The 17,174-nt window shown below is 46.5% G+C and overlaps 1 protein-coding gene across 1 annotated transcript in view; it reads right to left on the reverse strand.

Moving 5' to 3' along the window:
* Positions 1–17,174, reverse strand: part of PLXNA2 (plexin A2) — a 222,069-nt gene that overhangs the window by 41,439 nt on the left and 163,456 nt on the right. The window contains exon 12 of the mRNA XM_005540704.5: positions 16,171–16,361. Within this exon, the coding sequence (XP_005540761.3) occupies positions 16,171–16,361 (191 nt within the window). The remainder of the gene's footprint in view (positions 1–16,170; positions 16,362–17,174) is intronic.

The raw sequence follows: 17,174 nt of genomic DNA on the forward strand, positions 1-17,174 counted from the left end.
GCTGCTCAGAAGCATAATTCAGCTTATATTGTTTAGAGAAGAAGACTTTTTTGGGGGGCAAATTACTAGCAAGTATTACAATCTTGGCATGAAGATACAAGTGAGATAGGTAGTTCCAGCTAGCAGCTGGGGGAATCCAAGTCAGGAGAATCAGTGTCCTTGTGGGTCATTAAACCAGGTCCACGGGGCTCGGAAAGTGCCTGGGGAGTGTAGGGTCTTTATGGAGGTCTTCTTTCTATGCTGTGTACCATGCTGCCAGCACCCAGGGTAGGTGGTAAGGGAGTTCAGGGGACAATGAAGCAACTATCATGCTCTGGGGCTTACAGGAGACACAGCTTATAGCTTCCTTGCTTAAAGCAAAACTGACACGTAAAATCCTGAATTTCCAAAACATAGATGAAGTGGTGATTATCTGATTTGCAAGTGGATTCCCAAGGCCTCCATTACTGACGACTTCCAAATCTATATGGTTGGTGCAGGCCCCTCTCCTGAGCTCCACAGCCATATATCCAATTGCTACTGGGCATCTCCACTTCCCCATTATGTCCCTCAGGCGCCTCAAATTTTGCCATGTCTAAAAATGAACTCTTAATTTTTCCTCCTCCTACCCCCAAGCCAATTACCCTCCCAGATCCTCTTTCAAGGTTAATGGACTCACCATGCACCCAGCCAGGAATTCTGCAAGCACCTTCAACTGTTTCTTTCTCTCATCTACCATGAATAATAAAGAAAGTCGCCAGGCCCTATCGGTTCTCACTCCCAGGTGTCTTTTGAGCCCATGTGTTCCAGAGTAGGTGTTCAGCAGGGCTCCATCATCTCCTACCCACACTAACCCCAAGGGTTTGCATGTAAATCTACTTTCCAATAGCTGCCAGGGTGACCTTCATGAACACATACTTGACCAGGTTACCAGTCTCTTGCTCTAAAAACCTTCCATGGCTCTGGCCATTGCCAAGGCAAAGTCCCTAATTCCTAAGGCTGGCCTGGCAGGTGTGGTCTTTCTGATTCTGATCCCTTTTACCCCTTCTGCCACACTTTCCATTCAATAGCACGTCATTCATGTCCTACCCTCTCAGTGGTTCCTTTCTACATCACGCTCTTTAAAAATCTCTGAGCCTTTGGACATGTTACCCATTCACCTCCAGCTTAAAAATCAGAGTGGCTCAGGGTGGAGGTCTGTGTGCAGAGTGCAAAGGAACAGAGAGAGGCACCCTGTAGAAGGCAGCTTCTGTTGTGTGAAGCCTTCCAGGCAGCTGAGAATGAGTCTAAGGGCCATGCCATCTCTGGTGGGCCCAGGAAGCAAGGACCCTGCATCCTGCCTTCTGCATTTCTTCTTAGGATCAAGTACTTGAAGATGGCCAGGGAGAGGAGGCTTGGTGACAAAGAATTTCTTCTCCAGAGAGGGAGTGAGCAGGATCTTGCAGGACACCACCTCAGACCAGGAAGCCGCAGGGTCCCAATCCCCCGACCCCCACCAGCCCTGCCCAACACACACAGAGACCATGTCCCCAGGGCTCTCTCTTAAAAGCAGCTTTTGATTGCAGGGCACTCAGGTCTGCATTCCACAAAGTTGGCTCTCCTGGAAGCCACGTCTGGCCTTTCTACATGGATCTATACAGGGGCAATTTGGCTGAGTCCCCAGCTACTGCTTGCAGGACTCTAAGCAAGTTCTTCCAGATCTGGATGGAGCTGAGAGGCTGCAGGGGAGGGGAGAGCTCATCTCCCACAGAGGTGAGGATGAGAGGCTGTGGTGGAGTCATATGGAGTGCCCCAATGACAGAAGGGAAACCAAAGTACGGCCAGCATGTTAGGCGGATCCATGTCTTGGTCAGTTTCAGATAGCTCTATGCTGCTGGCTACACTCAGGTAGGGGAGAAAGACCATCTGATGCTGGGAGAGTGTCTGCAGAAGGAAGAGAGTAACCTCTGGAATCAGACAGGCCTGAATTTAAATACCAGCTCTGACACTTACGAGTTATGTGACCTTGAATCTCAATATCCTCATTCACAAACAGATAATAATGCTTGCCTCACAGGGATGATGTGAAGATTAAGTGAGATAACATTTGGAGAGTTCTTAGTATGCTGGTTTAGAGAGTAGGTCTTGATAATTGGTAATCTCCTTCCCTGCACCTCTGTCTTTGTAGATGACTAAACATGGGATGTCAGAATTGGCAGGGTTAGAGGTGATGGAGGACAACACATGGATGAGGGAGCTCATCACAGATGTTGGCGTGACCCAGGGTGCAAAGAGCTGCTCATGGGCCTATTGGAGAATGCCCGAAGCCTGAGCTTGGGCAGAGAGTGGTGATGCCGCCACAGTAGGGCCCTGGCTTTGGTGAGTTCTGTGCCCTGCACAGAAGCAGATTCAGAGCCAGACATCATCCTTTCACCCAAAATAAATTTGGAAGAACACTGGCCCTGTACAAGACGTTCTTTATTATTTCCTCCCTCCCTTCTGGCCATTTCTTCTTTCCCTGGCTATCAGCCATTCTGGGGTAGGTGCAGCATTCCACAATGAACTCAATTAATTCTTTCAGGGAAGTACTTCTGAATGAGACACCCACACAAACAAATGATTTGACAGTTTGGGGTATGTGTGTGTGTGTGTGTGTGTGTGTGTGTGTGGTGGGGAGGTGGAGAGAGGGGGAAGGGAAGTGAAACGTCAAATCAGCAGGGAAGATCTTTGGATACTGACTCATTTGAGCCCCATGCTTTTCACCCCATATTATACTGTGGACTAGAAGTCTATCTGAATTCTCCCCATGTGGACCTCAGAAGTGAGAGCTAGAAGAAGGGGAGTGGAGAAAGAACATCCTAGAAGCAGCCTGCTGCTGTTGAGTTGGGGTGAAAGGGGTCACTGAGGCTCTCCCCTCTGTGCTGTGCTGGCACTGCCTGTGTGCCCTTCCTCTGCCCACCCCTCACACTTGGGACCCCCCAGAGTCCTGGCCCTGTCCTCTTACGGACTACAGTCTTGTGCTGCAAATAGACGTTTTGGTCAATGATGGACCATATATACGACGATGGTCCTTTAAGATTATAATGGAGCTGAAAAATTCCTACCACTTAGTGGCATTGTGGCAGTCATAAGTTGTAGGAAAGCCTAGGGAAGCATATACAATTATGTACAGCACATAATACTTGATAATGATGCTAAATGACTAGGTTATTCGTTTACGTACTTACTATATTTTTTATTGTCATTTTAGAGTGTATTCCTTCTACTTATTAAAAAAAAAAGCTAACTGTAAAACAACTTCAGGGAGGACCTTCAGAAGAGATTCCAGAAGAAGGCATTGTCATCATAGGAGACAGCAGCTCTTTGCGTGCTATTGCCCCTGAAGTTCTCACAGTGGGACAAGATAAGGAGGTGGAAGACAGTGATATGGATGGTCCTGACCCTGCGTAGGCCTAGGATGATCTGTGTCTTTGCGTCTTAGTCTTTAACAAAATAATCTTAAAAAGTTAAAAAGTGAATTTCAAAACTAGAAAAAAAATCTTACAGAATAAGGATATAAAGAAAGAAAATATTTTTGTACGGCTATACAATGTGTGTGTTTTAAGCTAAGTGTTGTTACAAAAGAGTCAAAAGGTTAAAAAGTTAAGTCTATAAAGTAAAAAGTTATAGTAACTGGCCGGGCGCCGTGGCTCATGCCTGTAATCCCAGCATTTTCGGAGGCCAAGGTGGGCGGATCACCTGAGGTCAAGAGTTTGAGACCAGCCTGACCAACGTGGGGAAACCCCGTCTTTACTAAAAATACAAAATTAGCTGGGCATGGTGGTGCATGCCTGTAATCCCAGCTACTCGGCAGACTGAGGCAGGAGAATCGCTTGAACCGGGAGGTGGAGATTTCAGTGAGCCGAGATAGTGCCACTGCACTCCAGCCGGGGCAACAACAGTGAACTCCGTCTCAAAAAAAAAAAATTTTTTTTTGTAGTAACTAAAGTTAATTTACAACTGAAGAAGAAAACAATTTTTAAATTAATTTAGTATAGCCTAAGTGCATACTGTCTTTACAGTTTATGGTAGTGTACAGTAATGTCCTAGGCCTTCACATTTACTCACCACTCACAGAACTCACCCAGAGCAACTTCCAGTCCTGCAAGCTGGAAATGGTAAATGCCCTAAATATGGTGTACCATTTTTAATCTTTTACATCATATTTTTACCAGCCCATTTTTATGTTTAGATACGCAAGTACTTACCATTGTGTTACAATCGCCTATGGTGTTCAGGACCAGTCACATGCAGTACGGGTTTGCAGCCTAGGTGTGTAGTAGGGTACACCATCTAGGTTTATGTAAGTACCCGCCATGATGTTCACACAAGGATGAAATTGTCTAATGACACATTTCTCAGAATGCATCCCCATGGTTAAGTGATGCATGACTGTACGTGTGCTCGCTGGGAAAGCTCAGGGGCCCCCACAGCTATAGGGTATAAAGCCTCTATGCATTTGACATGCTGTTCCCTGTGCTGGTCAAGCATGCCCACTGACAAATGCCTACCCAGCCTCAAGTCTCTACTCAAAAGATGCCCCCTCAGGGAGGCCTCCCCTGACTCCTTTAGCAGATTTAGTAGCCCCTTCTCCTACCCTCCCACTTCCCTCTATGAACACCTCCAGGACCACGATTGCCACACTACACTGTAACTACTTATTCCCTCAATAAGACAATAACTATCTTGGGACAAAGGACTATCTAGATTTTCTTAGCAAACTAATCCTTAGCACACTGCCTGGAACAGAGTAACTGTCAATAAATATCCCCAATTCCCTGTTAAAAGGAAATGCTGGTCTCAACCAGATACTACAACAGACTGTGTTCTTTAATGATGACTGGAGGAGTGGAGGTACGTAACTGTTGCCTGAGAGTGATGTAGTATTTTAACATCGGGATCATTAAACAGCTCTTCCTGCAATCTCCCTTGCTTTAATTTAAGCCAATTTCTGGTTTGATTCCTCATCGAATGGAGGACTGAACAGCTGCCTCCTCATCAAACATCTTTCAGCTACTGAAGACAGCAATTAAGTCACCCCTGGCCTTTGCTTCTGCAGTTCTTCCAGCCTTTTCACTGACGATCTTGGTTTCTAAACCCTTTGATCATTTTGGATGCTTTTCTCTGGACCCTCGGATTTCTATGCATCTTTTGAGAGTGTAGTGACCCAGACTCGGGTTGTGGCTTCAGCAAAGGCCTGATTGATTGATGAGCAGTAAGGAGGGCCTGCGAAGATGACTTCCTTTGCTTGTCACACACGCCATTAACCAGGCTGGCCGTGGGCAAAACCCAGTGCAGGATAAACATTTGGTATCTTTCCCATGTTCTTTTGTGTTTTCCTCCCAGGGGTTCTTTCCCCCATTTTAGGCACCTTTCACTCAGCTGTTCCCTCCTCCCTTTCTGTATTTGTATACAACAAGTACAAAAAATGTATTTGCACCTTAATGGGACTTTAAGTTGTGTTATTACTTGGCTTTAAGATCACTGATATCTATTGACTGTTTGTAGAATAAAAAGTGTGTCTATTGTTTGCAGGATTCAGAGGGAAAATAAGGGAAACACTTTAGGGTAGAGAGCTCAGGCTAGCAGCGCTAAACCCTGCCCCAGGAGCAGTCAGTGACCACGCCCAGGTATAAAGGTGGCTAGTTTAAGTCCTGGCCATGCACTTCTTGATCTGTATATGTTAAGCCAGGAAGACTAGGCCAGCAGGATGTGGGATCAGGCAGGCATGCCTAGGTCACAGCACATATGACGATGGCAGGGGACTAAGCAGGAGATTCCTATCTTCTGCTGAGGCCCTCTCAAAACTTCCAGGAACCTCTGGTTTAGGGAGTCACTTCTCCACCTGCTCAGACCCCACCTGGACAGCGGCACAGCCCAACTGAACCCTGGAGAGTGCCAGGGCACCCCAGCTAAATCTGTGTTCCTGCCAGACCCTGTCATGTTTGTTTTCCTCCGTGGGTGCCATGACCTGGAAAGCAGCCGCCGTGATGCTGCACCCGACCTCATTCTTGCAGCCACTAATTGAACAGTTTGGAGGGAACTGTGCCACAAAGCAGCCCAAGGGCAAGAGCAGATGCAGCCGATTAATTACAGCTGGGGAGATGCGAAGGGCTGCACCGGGGAGGCGCTGGAAGGCCCAGGGGCTTGGCAGCCTGGGGAGTGAGTGCTCAGGTGGGCTGTTCCCAGGTTCAGCCTCAGGCAGAGCCTTGTTGGGGCAGGGTTGGGGCCAACTTCAGAGTAGGGGCTTGTCGGGGCAGAGGAGCTTGGTGGGAGCTTCACAAAGCTCAGCTCCCATTCTAGACACCCTATCTTCCTCTGGTTGTGTCACTGGGCTCATAGAGATGGCGAGAAAGAAGCCAGAAGCAGGGCTTCAGCTCCAAGGTATTGAAGATTCTGAGAACGATGGCTGCTGCTTTCACATTCTTTAAGTGCTTATAATGAGTAAGGACTTATGCCAGGGGCTTTACATATGTTATCCCACTAAGGGCTCAAAACAAGCTATGAGGTGTTATCATCGTTCCCATTTTTCAGATGAGAAATAGTGTCCCAGAGAGGTTAAGTAACTTGTTTAAGGTTCCACAGTGAGTGGCAGAGCCCAGCCAGGTTTATCTAACTGCTGCTTTTTTGCCTTCCCACAGCACTGCCCCGGGGAGACCCCTATCCTTGGTCACCCACCATAAGAACGCATGCCCTGGCCTGCTCTTCGCTTCTGTCTGCTTAGGCACTCCAGCCCCTTTCCCTTTCTTCCCATCTCGGCAGCCGGCTTAAGATGCACAGATCAAGAAGTGCATGGCGAGGACTTAAGACACGGTTAAGGCCATGCCTTGCTGCTTTCCAAGGAGCTCTGGAGTTGGCCTTGCTGGTCACTGCCTTTACTCCTGCTCTCTCTGGCTCCCTGAACTTCTCAGCATCCATCCCCACTCCTCTCTGACCTCAGCCAGGCAATATCCACACTCCCCTCTTGGCCTTGCCCCTTTGTCTCTCCCTGTGAATGTCCAGTCTCCCCAAACAATGCCGGGACTGGGGACTACTGACTTTCTTCCCATCTCTGCAGCAGGCTTGAGGAAGAGCTTGGTGCCAGCTCCTTTCTCTCCTCTGGCTCTGCAGATTGACAGTTCTATTTGTCCAAGTGAGCTCAGGAAAGAGATGAAGGATAGTATAGTACACGGGTCAAACATAGGGGCTCTTGAGTCAAGTAGCTGCAGGTCAAATTCCAGTTCTAAAACTTACTCTCAATGTCACTTCAAGAAAGTTATCAGACCTTGGCCGGGCGCAGTGGCTCACGCCTGTAATCCCAGCACTTTGGGAGGCCGAGGCGGGTGGATCACGAGGTCAGCAGATCGAGACCATCCTGACTAACATGGTGAAACCCCATCTCTACTAAAAATACAAAAAAATTAGCTGGGCATGGTGGCGGGCGCCTATAGTCCCAGCTACTTGGGAGGCTGAGGCAGGAGAATGGCGTGAACCCAGGTGGCAGAGCTTGCAGCGAACCAAGATTGCGCCGCTGCACTCCAGCCTGGGCAACAGAGTGAGACTCCATCTCAAAAAAAAAAAAAAAAAAAAAAAAAAAGGCAGAAAAAGAAAGTTATCAGACCTCATAGTGCTTCAGTGTCCTCATCTATGAAATGGGTCTAATGACAATACTAACTTCTATTTCATAACAGTTGTTTTGAGGTCGAAATGAGATGACATATGTGAGGTGCTGAGCTAAGTGCAAGGTAAGTATTCCGTGAAAGTTGGCTATGATTTCTCTCATGACTATTTTATGTTGAAGAAATCCAGGTGGAAGCTGGGTTAGCTGAGGTCCAAAGGAAAAGTAGCTTTGTTTTCACGAGCATCCTATGCAGGTGGAGCCTCTGGGTCCTGTTCTTGATGGGAACTCAGGGCAGGGGCAGACAGGCTGACTCGAGAAGGAGAGGTGGTTGGTGTGGATTTTGCCCAGCGTGGCATTGGCTGCCCCTCTGATGGGCCTGCGCAGCTCTCACCATGGTTTCCAGCAGGTGGGCAGTGCCCGCCCACTGGATTTGTAAAAGGAGACAGGAGAAACTAATGTCAGAGCCTCCCAGAAGGAGAAGAGGTGCCGAAGAAGCCACTCCAGAATGGCCTCAGCCCCGTCAGCATCCTCAGCGGATGTTCATACTCTGTATTAAAAGCTTTTGTGTCTAAGATTGGGATTTCAGGAGGGTTCTGCCCTGAGGAGCCCCCTAATCAGGACAAACCAGTGAGGACAAGTCGAGGATGTGTTGACAGCTTCTCCTCTCTTTCCTAATCCTCTCACTCATTTGACTTAAGAGGGCAGCAATGCCAACTTTGTGGCTGCACGTTTTCATTCCTTCCTGGCTCCTAAAGACACCTGGATGCTGGGTCTGAGAAAGCGAATTGTGGTATTCTTTTCCACTTGGAGTGTATGTGTGTGTGTGTGCCCGTGTGTGCACTCTTCACAGTAGACTAGAGCCCAGCTGACGAGCTCTGTAGGAATCTATGACATTGGCGGTGCCAGCTCTCCTGCCCGGCGTGAATCCTTGCTGGCTCTGTCTTAGCTGATAGTACATTCAAAACCTAATTGTTATCTCAGCAGAGTAACTCCATTATTCATCCTGACACCATTCCCCGTTAGCTGTTTGTTGCAGTGATGTTATATTAATGAGGCCTGCAAATAAATGAACGAAAGATCAGAGTGCCGGCTTGTTTCTCAGGAAAGCTGGCTGACTTATTTATTTATTTGTGGGGAACTTTGCAGTGAGTCACTCTGGCCCTGGGCAGGTGGCTTTTGGCCTTTCCTGCAGAGATTTGGTGCAGCCTTGCAGATAAATACTTGTAAATGTCCCAGTTTCCCCAACAGTTTCACAAATGCATTTGCATCTGAGATAATCCAGGCAAAACCAATCTACTTTAAATTATTTGTGCAAGTGGAGAACAGGAGCCAGCAGGAGTGATGGATCATCTCAAACTATTAAGTTATCAACAATTATTTGAGCTTGGTTTTGGAGGCCAGTGTACATGGTTTTCTATAATTGATTTTCTTTCTCAGTTACATGTACCTAAGATATGTAAGATAATGTTAAAGAGAATTTATATTCCCTAAGCATGGACTATGGAGGTGATGGAGAAGTTACTGAGGTTAAAAAATTCATAAAGTAAAAGCTACATGGTGGTCAATGGAGAAACAGCTGTAAACCTAACACCCCCACTGCCTGGCATCAGTGTGGCCGTATGGTGCAACGTGCCAGGTGACTTTGGGAACACACAGGAATGTTCTTTCACATCTTAAGGGTGGTGGGCTCCTGGTCACACCAACTCTGGTGTTCATCTCCTGAATCTTAAGCCTGCTTTGCCTTGGCTTCACCCTGATCTGTTCTTGCCTGCAAGTGTGAACCACCTGGGCCCCATTGTCTGGCCTCTCCCATCAGGCTGAGATGATTGAGAGGTCAGAGCTGCCAGGCCAGGGAATCCAGATTTCACTTTAGCTTAATGGCCATCTCATTGGTGGGCATAGCAAAAACAACAACAACAACAACAAACCCAACTGAATGTGATAGCTTCAAGAAATAACTGGGGTAGGGGTTAGAATAATGCTTCCCCCTGAAAGGCAAGAAGTGACTGCCCCAAGTTCACATGCACCCCAATATCCCCTTCTTGTTGTTTTTCCTCCCACTCATAGGAGTAAGTGTGGACCTCATTATGTTTAGGAAGACAGTTAGGTGAAGGTTACTTTAAGGCTCAGTACAAAGGGTAACCAATATTCTCAATTTGTCTGGCATCTCTTGGTAAGTTCCAAGAGGATTCTGATTCTGGACACAGACATTTTTGTTACACTTGGGGTGGGATGAGGTGGGGAAATGTATAGCCAAGGAACAGCCCCCCATCCCCCTCACCACGGTGTGGTGGAGGAAGTCTGTCTTCTGCTCTGCTGCTAACCAGATATGGGTGTGACACTGGGCTAATTCTTTATTTCTCTAAGCACTGTTTCCCCAACTCTTAAGTGGAGATAATCATAGCCATCTTGCAGGGTTGTTTGGAGGAGTAGGCTCAGAGCCTGGCACATGGGAGAGTCTTGTTAAAGAGAAGCAATTGTCATGAAGACTCCCAGAATTAGAATGTTGGCTGGTCGGCTCATGTTCCTTGCCTGAGGTTAGTGTCCTCATTAGCAGGAGACCTGTAACCCTGCTTCAGTCCTCCTTCTACACAGGACACAACTGCAGAGGGTGGAGGTTAGAAGTCTGCCCCAGGCCTTTTGGAGGAAGCACAGTGCCCTGCAGGGCAGTCAGTTTCCAGCCTCTTCCAGGTAGCCAATGTTCAAGGATAGGCTGGGGCTACATTGGAAGAGGCTGCATAACCTAATCTCCCTAACCAGGACTCATGTAAACATGCGACAGACAACTTCCAAGCCCAGCACAGTTCATGGCATACAGTTGTCATTTATTAAATATTCATTTAATGAGTGAATTAATGTATTTGGAATGGTGGCATCTCCCCCCTCTGATCAGAATGCTCACTCTTATGGTTTGACTCCTATCTCCTCAAAATTCATATGGTAAAGACCTAATTCAGTACCTTAGAATGGCACCTTCTTTGGATATAGGGTCTTTAAAGAAGTAATCATATTAAAATGAGATAATTAGGGTGGTCACTAATCCAATATGGCAGGGCATTTATTAAAAAAAGAAAAAAAAAACTAGGGAGACAGATACACACACAGAGATAGAATGCCGTGTGGACATGAAGGCAGAGGTCAGGTTGATGCTTCTACAAGCCAAGGAATGGCAAAGATTCCAGCAACCACCAGAAGCCAGGAAGGAGGCCTGCAGCAGATTCCCCCTCACAGAGCTCAGAAGGAACCCACACTGCTGACACCTTGATCTTGAAGTTCAGGCCTCCAAATACATTCAGGTTGTTTAAGCCACCTGTTTGTGTTTCTTTGTTAAGGCAGCCCTGGGAAACTGATATACTCGCTTGGAGTGAAGAAGACCTCTGTTATGTGAGCTCCAAAATCCCTTTACCCTCCCTGAGTTTATCTTTCTGAGAAAATATTCAGTCTCTTCCTTTACTGCTGGATCCTGCCTACTCATGGCTCCTTAAGAAATGTTTTTCTCTGGGCCTTCCTTTCCAGTGGGTGGCTCCTAACACCCTCCTCTTTGAGGTCCCAGCAGGTCCTGAAGCACAAGCTGGGGAAACGGAAACGTGGCGGGCCAGGCATCTCATGGGCTTTCCAGTCCTCTGCATGTCTCCTGTTTCTAGGGTTGAACAGGTGACACGTGCACAGACACCCATGATGACAGCTGGAAATGGGAGCAGCTCAGGAGGCCTCCCACGGGGGACAGCATCATTATCACACCACGAACTCGCTGAGAAGGAGCAGACGGTGAGTCCTGAGGGGGTCCTAACCTGAAGTTTATGCAAACTGTGAAATTCAATAGCCTGTACAACTTGTTCTACATGAAGCTGCCATAAAAGATGAGTCCCTCGGGGTGGGCCTGGTTGCCATGGAGAAGATGGGGTAAGGAGGGGTTAAGGAAGAACACAGCTGTTTATCTAACTATGTGTGCGCCCACTTCTTTTTCTAACATAGAACTCCTTTGAGATCATCTCATTTATTTCTCTGTTGTCCCAGGAAGGACAGCATCCATTCCAGCTTCCACTTATTTCCAGGTGGAGATTCTGCCACCCCAAACTGCCATCACAGGCCATCTTAGAATCCTTCTCTTTTCATCCTTCAAGAAGGATCTTTGTAGTAAGTGGCTTCTATTTACTGCACAGAGTGGCTGCACTAAGGAGGGCACCCATTCTGAAGATGAAGGCTGAGGACAAGGAGGTCTACATCAAAGGGTATGGGCCTCATGGAAGTCCGATGATTCAGAGGTTTGGGGAAAACATCTATGCCAGTGCAAAGGGATTAGCCAAGAAAGCTGAAGTAAAGAAAATGAGTTGGCCAGGCACGGTGGTGCATGCCTATAAATCCAGCACTTAAGTCGAGGCGGGCAGATCACTTGAGGTCAGGAGTTTGAGACCAGCCTGGCCAACACAGTGAAACCATGTCTCTACTAAAAATACAAAAATTAGCTGGGTGTGGTGGCACGTGCCTGCAGTCCTAGCTACTCGGGAGGCTGAGGCAGGAGAATCCCTTGAACCTGGGAGGCAGAGGTTGCAGTGAGCCAAGATCACACCACTGCACTCCAGCCTGGGTGACAGAGTGACACTCCATCTCAGAAAAGAAAAGAAAAGAAAAGAAAAGAAAAGAAAAGAAAAGAAAATCTCCTTAAAGGTTACTTTTAGCAAATTACATATTCTTGCCGAAAACACCATAGAGATGAGATTGTGTCCTTCTCAGAGCATTCTATTGAAAGGTACATGAGGTTGATTTTTCCCATTACTGGCTTTGTTTACTTTGATCAATTGGTTTAGGTGAGGTCTACCACGTTTCTTCACTGCCCAGTTACTATTGTTCTTGTTATAATTAATAAGTATCTTATGGGAAGGTAGCTTAAGGTTATGTAAATATCCTATTTCTCATCACACTTTCATCTACTAATTTTAGTGTTCATTGACCATTCTTTGCCTGAAACAATTATTACTGTGTACTTTGCCAAATGGTGGTTTCTATTTCTGTAATTCCTTCTACATTTTTTAGTTGGAATTCTAGTGTAAAGAAGAGTTTTTCTGTCTATTTATTTATTTAGAGACAGGGTCTTGGCCGGGCGTGGTGACTCACGCCTGTAATCCCAGCACTTTGGGAGGCCAAGGTGGGCGGATCACTTGAGGTCAGGAGTTTGAGACCAGCCTGGCCAACATGGCAAACCCCGCCTCTTCTAAAAATACAAAAATTAGCCAGGCATGGTGGTGCATGTCTGTTGTCCCATCTACTCAGCAGGCCGAAGAAAGAGAATTGTTTGAACCCGGGAGCTGGAGGTTGCAGTGAGTCGATTGTGCCACTGCACTCCAGCCTGGGTAACAGAGCGAGGCCCTGTCTCAAAAAAAAAAAAAAAAAGTTAAAAAAAAGACAGGGTTTCTCTCTGTTGCCCAGGCTGGAATGCAATGGCATGACCATAGTTCACTCTAGCCTCAGACTTCTGGAATCAAGTGATCCTCCCACCCTAGTCTCCCGAGTAGCTAGCACTACAGGTATGCACCACCACATCCTGCAAAATTTAAAACTATTATTATTATTTTTTAGAGATCAGGATTCTGCTGTGTTGCCCAGGCTGCTCTTGAACTCCTGGCTTCAAGCAGTCCTCTCAGCTTCTGCCTCCCAAAGAACTGGGATTACAGGCATGAGCCATCGTAGCTGTCCCCCCATTATTTATTTAGTTGTTTGTTTCTTTTTATCAGGAAGAACCACAGATTCTTATTCTATTGGTGAAATCCACAGCTATCATTTTTTATGTTCTTGCTCAAATTGCCCAGATTCGGCCTCTGAGATCCCCTTTGAGTTGCCGCAGGTGCCCTTTTGATAGGTCCCGTACAGGTAATTTTTGGTACTTCTTGCCAAAGAAATACATAACCTGAATTTGATCATGAGGAAACATTAGACAAATCCAAATTGAGGGACATTCTACAAAATAACTAGCCTGTGCTTCTCAACAGTATCAAGGTCATAAAAGACAAAAAAGGACTGAGGATTAAAGGACAAAGGAGACATGACAATAGAATGTCACATGGGATCCTGGATTGGATCCTAGACCAGAAAAAGGACATCGGTGGGACAATTAGCAGAATGTTAATAAGGCATGTATATTAGATGATATTATTGTATCCATGCTAATTTCCTGATTTTGATAATTATACTGTGGTTATGTAAGATGTTAACTTTGGAAATATGGGTGAAGGGTATATGAAAGTTCTTTGTACTATTTTTGTACCTTTTTATAAGTCTAAAATTATTTCAAGAATGAAAACTTAAAGAAAGAGACAATGACTTTTACAAGGAAAGGAGGATGGGGTGGGGGTAGGAGAAAATGAAAAGGAAAAAATATCGAAATGAAAATAAAGAAATGAAAGAAAATATTCCAGATAATCATGAATACAACATTCCAGGCCTGGATGCTCCCTCCCCCATGTCCTGTTCAGAGTGAGGTGCCCCGAGTGGCTTGGGACACAGCATGGATTTGTCTCTCTCCAAAGATGCTCCTTCCTTTCTCAACAGCCTTGACTTGAAAAGCACCAGCAGGAGATTGGGGCCTCTGATGCCTGCTGATATGTTCACTGGGAAAATCAATTACAGCCTAATTACCTCAGGGGGTTAATTAGCCTCGTGTAGCTTGGGTGTCCTCTGTGAACAGAGCAGCCCATCAGCCCCCAGTCAGCGAGCAGGGGCAGCTGAGGCAGAGGTTTCCCAGTGAGAAGCTTGCCTTGGGGCTGGAAAGGGGCCCCAGCCAGTCGGGGAGTGGATGGTGCAGCTGCTGGGGCTGGCAGAGGCGGGTGGTGCTGATGGAAGCAAGTCTCTGCCTAATTTAAGCTCCCCCACACCACGGGTGCCCACAGATGTAGAGACTGACAACTGCAGCAGCAAGAATTACGGAACAGTGCAAGTTCTCAGGCCAGCAGTGGCCGGAAATCACTCGAATCAGGGAGAAGGCACGGAGCCCTGAGCAGCTCAGGAAGCTAGCTGTCTGAGGGCAGAGGCTGGGGCACCGCCAGCAGCCCCTGCAAACTTTCTCTTCCAGAGACCTAAAGACACAGGAGAAAGTCAGGAGGCACCATCCCTGGTCACAATCAAGAATAAAATGGGATTGAAGTAGCTCTGTCTTTGAAAGGCAGTGTGTGTGCTCTCCTAACTCCTCTCTGCATGGATGAATGAGGGCCTGGAAGCAGTAAGCACTCTCCCACCGACAGCCCTGCACTGTCTGGGATATGCTGCCTTGTGGATGGATTGCATCTATCTGGTCCAGGAAAGGTTAAGGAAAGGGAAGCACCTCTTCTTCTTTAATGTACTTGGGAATATTGTGAAGAATTTAAAAATGGTTTTATAATTAAATATGAGTTCAAATACTGGCTCTGCCACTTATCAGCTGTATAAACTTGAGCATGTCACTCAATTTCTCTGAGCCTCATTTTCTTCATCTGTACAATGGGGGTGAGAATACTTATTTCCCATAGTTGTTGTGAGGATTAAATGTAATTTACACACATTAAATAAATAATTTCTACCTCTTCAAATAACCTATCTGTAGGTTAGCAGCACCCATTCCATCTTAAGGGTTTCTTTTAAAACTGATCTGTGGTTTTGATATGATCATAGAGATGTTCTAGAAGTTTCCCAATATTCTGTGATATAGGTGAGGACAAGAGTTGCTTTCCCTGGTCAGCAGGGAAAACGAAGCAGGGAAAAGGATGGTGCAGCAGCTCAGGGAAGACGCAGAAAAGGAGCAGCCCCTTCCTCCTTTCTTAAACATGCAGACCACTGGGTACCTGTCTGGGCCTTTATTCCTAGTCACCATCAGGAAGGTGCAGTTAGTTTCAAAGTATGAGTGACAGTTATATACTAGGGAGCAGTGAAAAGGGAGCACAGAACACAACCAGAGTTAAATACAGCGACTCCTCTCCCAGGCCATTTGAAACCCAAGCAATTGCATTTTCATCCACATTATCTATTCATCTTCCTTTGAAATTTGCTATTTTGGAAACATCATTTTTTCCCCAGGATAATTAACTTCCTTTTCTTTCCATTAAAATGCATGAAAAAATTGGGACAGGGAGTAAATCCTGGGAAATGGCACGGTGGCTAATGCAGTGCTTGCCTTTACTCTCCTCTTCCGTTCTCAGCTTTGCAACTCTGAGCTAATTGCGGCTCCTGAAATCACATTTCTGCTGAGAAAAGCTAAACCTGTTTTCTGAAATGTTCACCCACCATGGAGCCAATTTCTCCTCCTCACTTGGCTCAGCCAGCCTGGCAGGGAGACTGGGCTGGCTCTGCCTCCCTTGTCGTGTGCACGTGCACACCAATGCACTTGTACATTCATGCGCAGGCATGAGGATGCGCTTCCATACGCTTACCTCTTATACCTAGACAGGGGCCATCGAGACACACATAAGAGGTTTCCTACACCCCCCACATTAAACTCACTCTACGCCAAGAATTTGTCCACAGAGTCTCAATTTGCACTCCTCTCCCACTGTCTTGGGGTCAGTTCTTGGCTGCCCCTTCCTACTCTAGGGACTTGGAGGACTTACCTCGGTGATTTGAGGGTTGGAGCACTTGACATTGTGGCTGGACCAGTCGAGCCAGGGGCTGGAGGGGCTGGTACAGTGCTGGTGGAGGGTGCACCTGCGCTCGCCGCTGCACCAGCCACACTCAAACTTCCGGTCGGCCTTGAGGCAGAGGCCGCAGCTCTCCCGCTGGGCTGCACACTTGTAGAGATGGACTGCAAAGAGAGCAGGTGGTCACAGATGAAACCAGAAAGGGCTGCTCACAATATGCCCTACTCTTGCAGGTGTGATAGAAACTCTTCCTCACCGTGGATAACACCACTGATCATCATTATCATTGCAAGAATGACTGATGGGGAATTAATAAATTGAGCCTCTTACCAGTCACTTAAGGGCACTAGGAAGCATAATATTATTTAAGAATTCTGGCTCTAGATGGAATCAGATTAGGGCTTTAATTGCGGCTTCACTACTTCCTAGCAATGTGACAAAGGATTTCACTTCCTTGAACCTCACTTACCTAATCTCTAACATGAAGATAATCATTGTTTTTTTGTGAGGTTGGAATAAGATACTGCATATTAAGTGTTTAGCACAGTGCCTGTAACATATCTGATGCCCTATACATGTTTATTATCTTTTCTTTGAACTTGTGCTATATTCTTATGCTGCCTTTTCTCTTACTCTCACACTCTCACATATGGTCCTCATGCAGGAAGTAAGGGCTGCTTTCCTCCATCGAAGGAAAAATGAGGCTCAGAGAGAGATAATGACTCTTAGAGCTTAGTAAGATTAGTGACCCAAACTGGAATCTTCAAACTCTCACTTGCTATGCTGCTAAATGGTAGGTCTTGAGAAGAGAGGAGTCTTGTCTGGCAAACTGGAAATTGCATGGGTTTGAGAGAGGAGTCAGCTTGGGGTTAAGGAAAGGCCAGGTGGCTAGCAGTGGGGGAAGAATTGCTGATTAAAAAAAAAAAAAAAAAGAGGGTGACACAGTCTGTTCACAGCCCTTATGAATTGAGAATATG

Source organism: Macaca fascicularis, chromosome 1 (assembly GCF_037993035.2).
Source record: "Macaca fascicularis isolate 582-1 chromosome 1, T2T-MFA8v1.1".
NCBI classification, from domain to species: domain Eukaryota; kingdom Metazoa; phylum Chordata; class Mammalia; order Primates; family Cercopithecidae; genus Macaca; species Macaca fascicularis.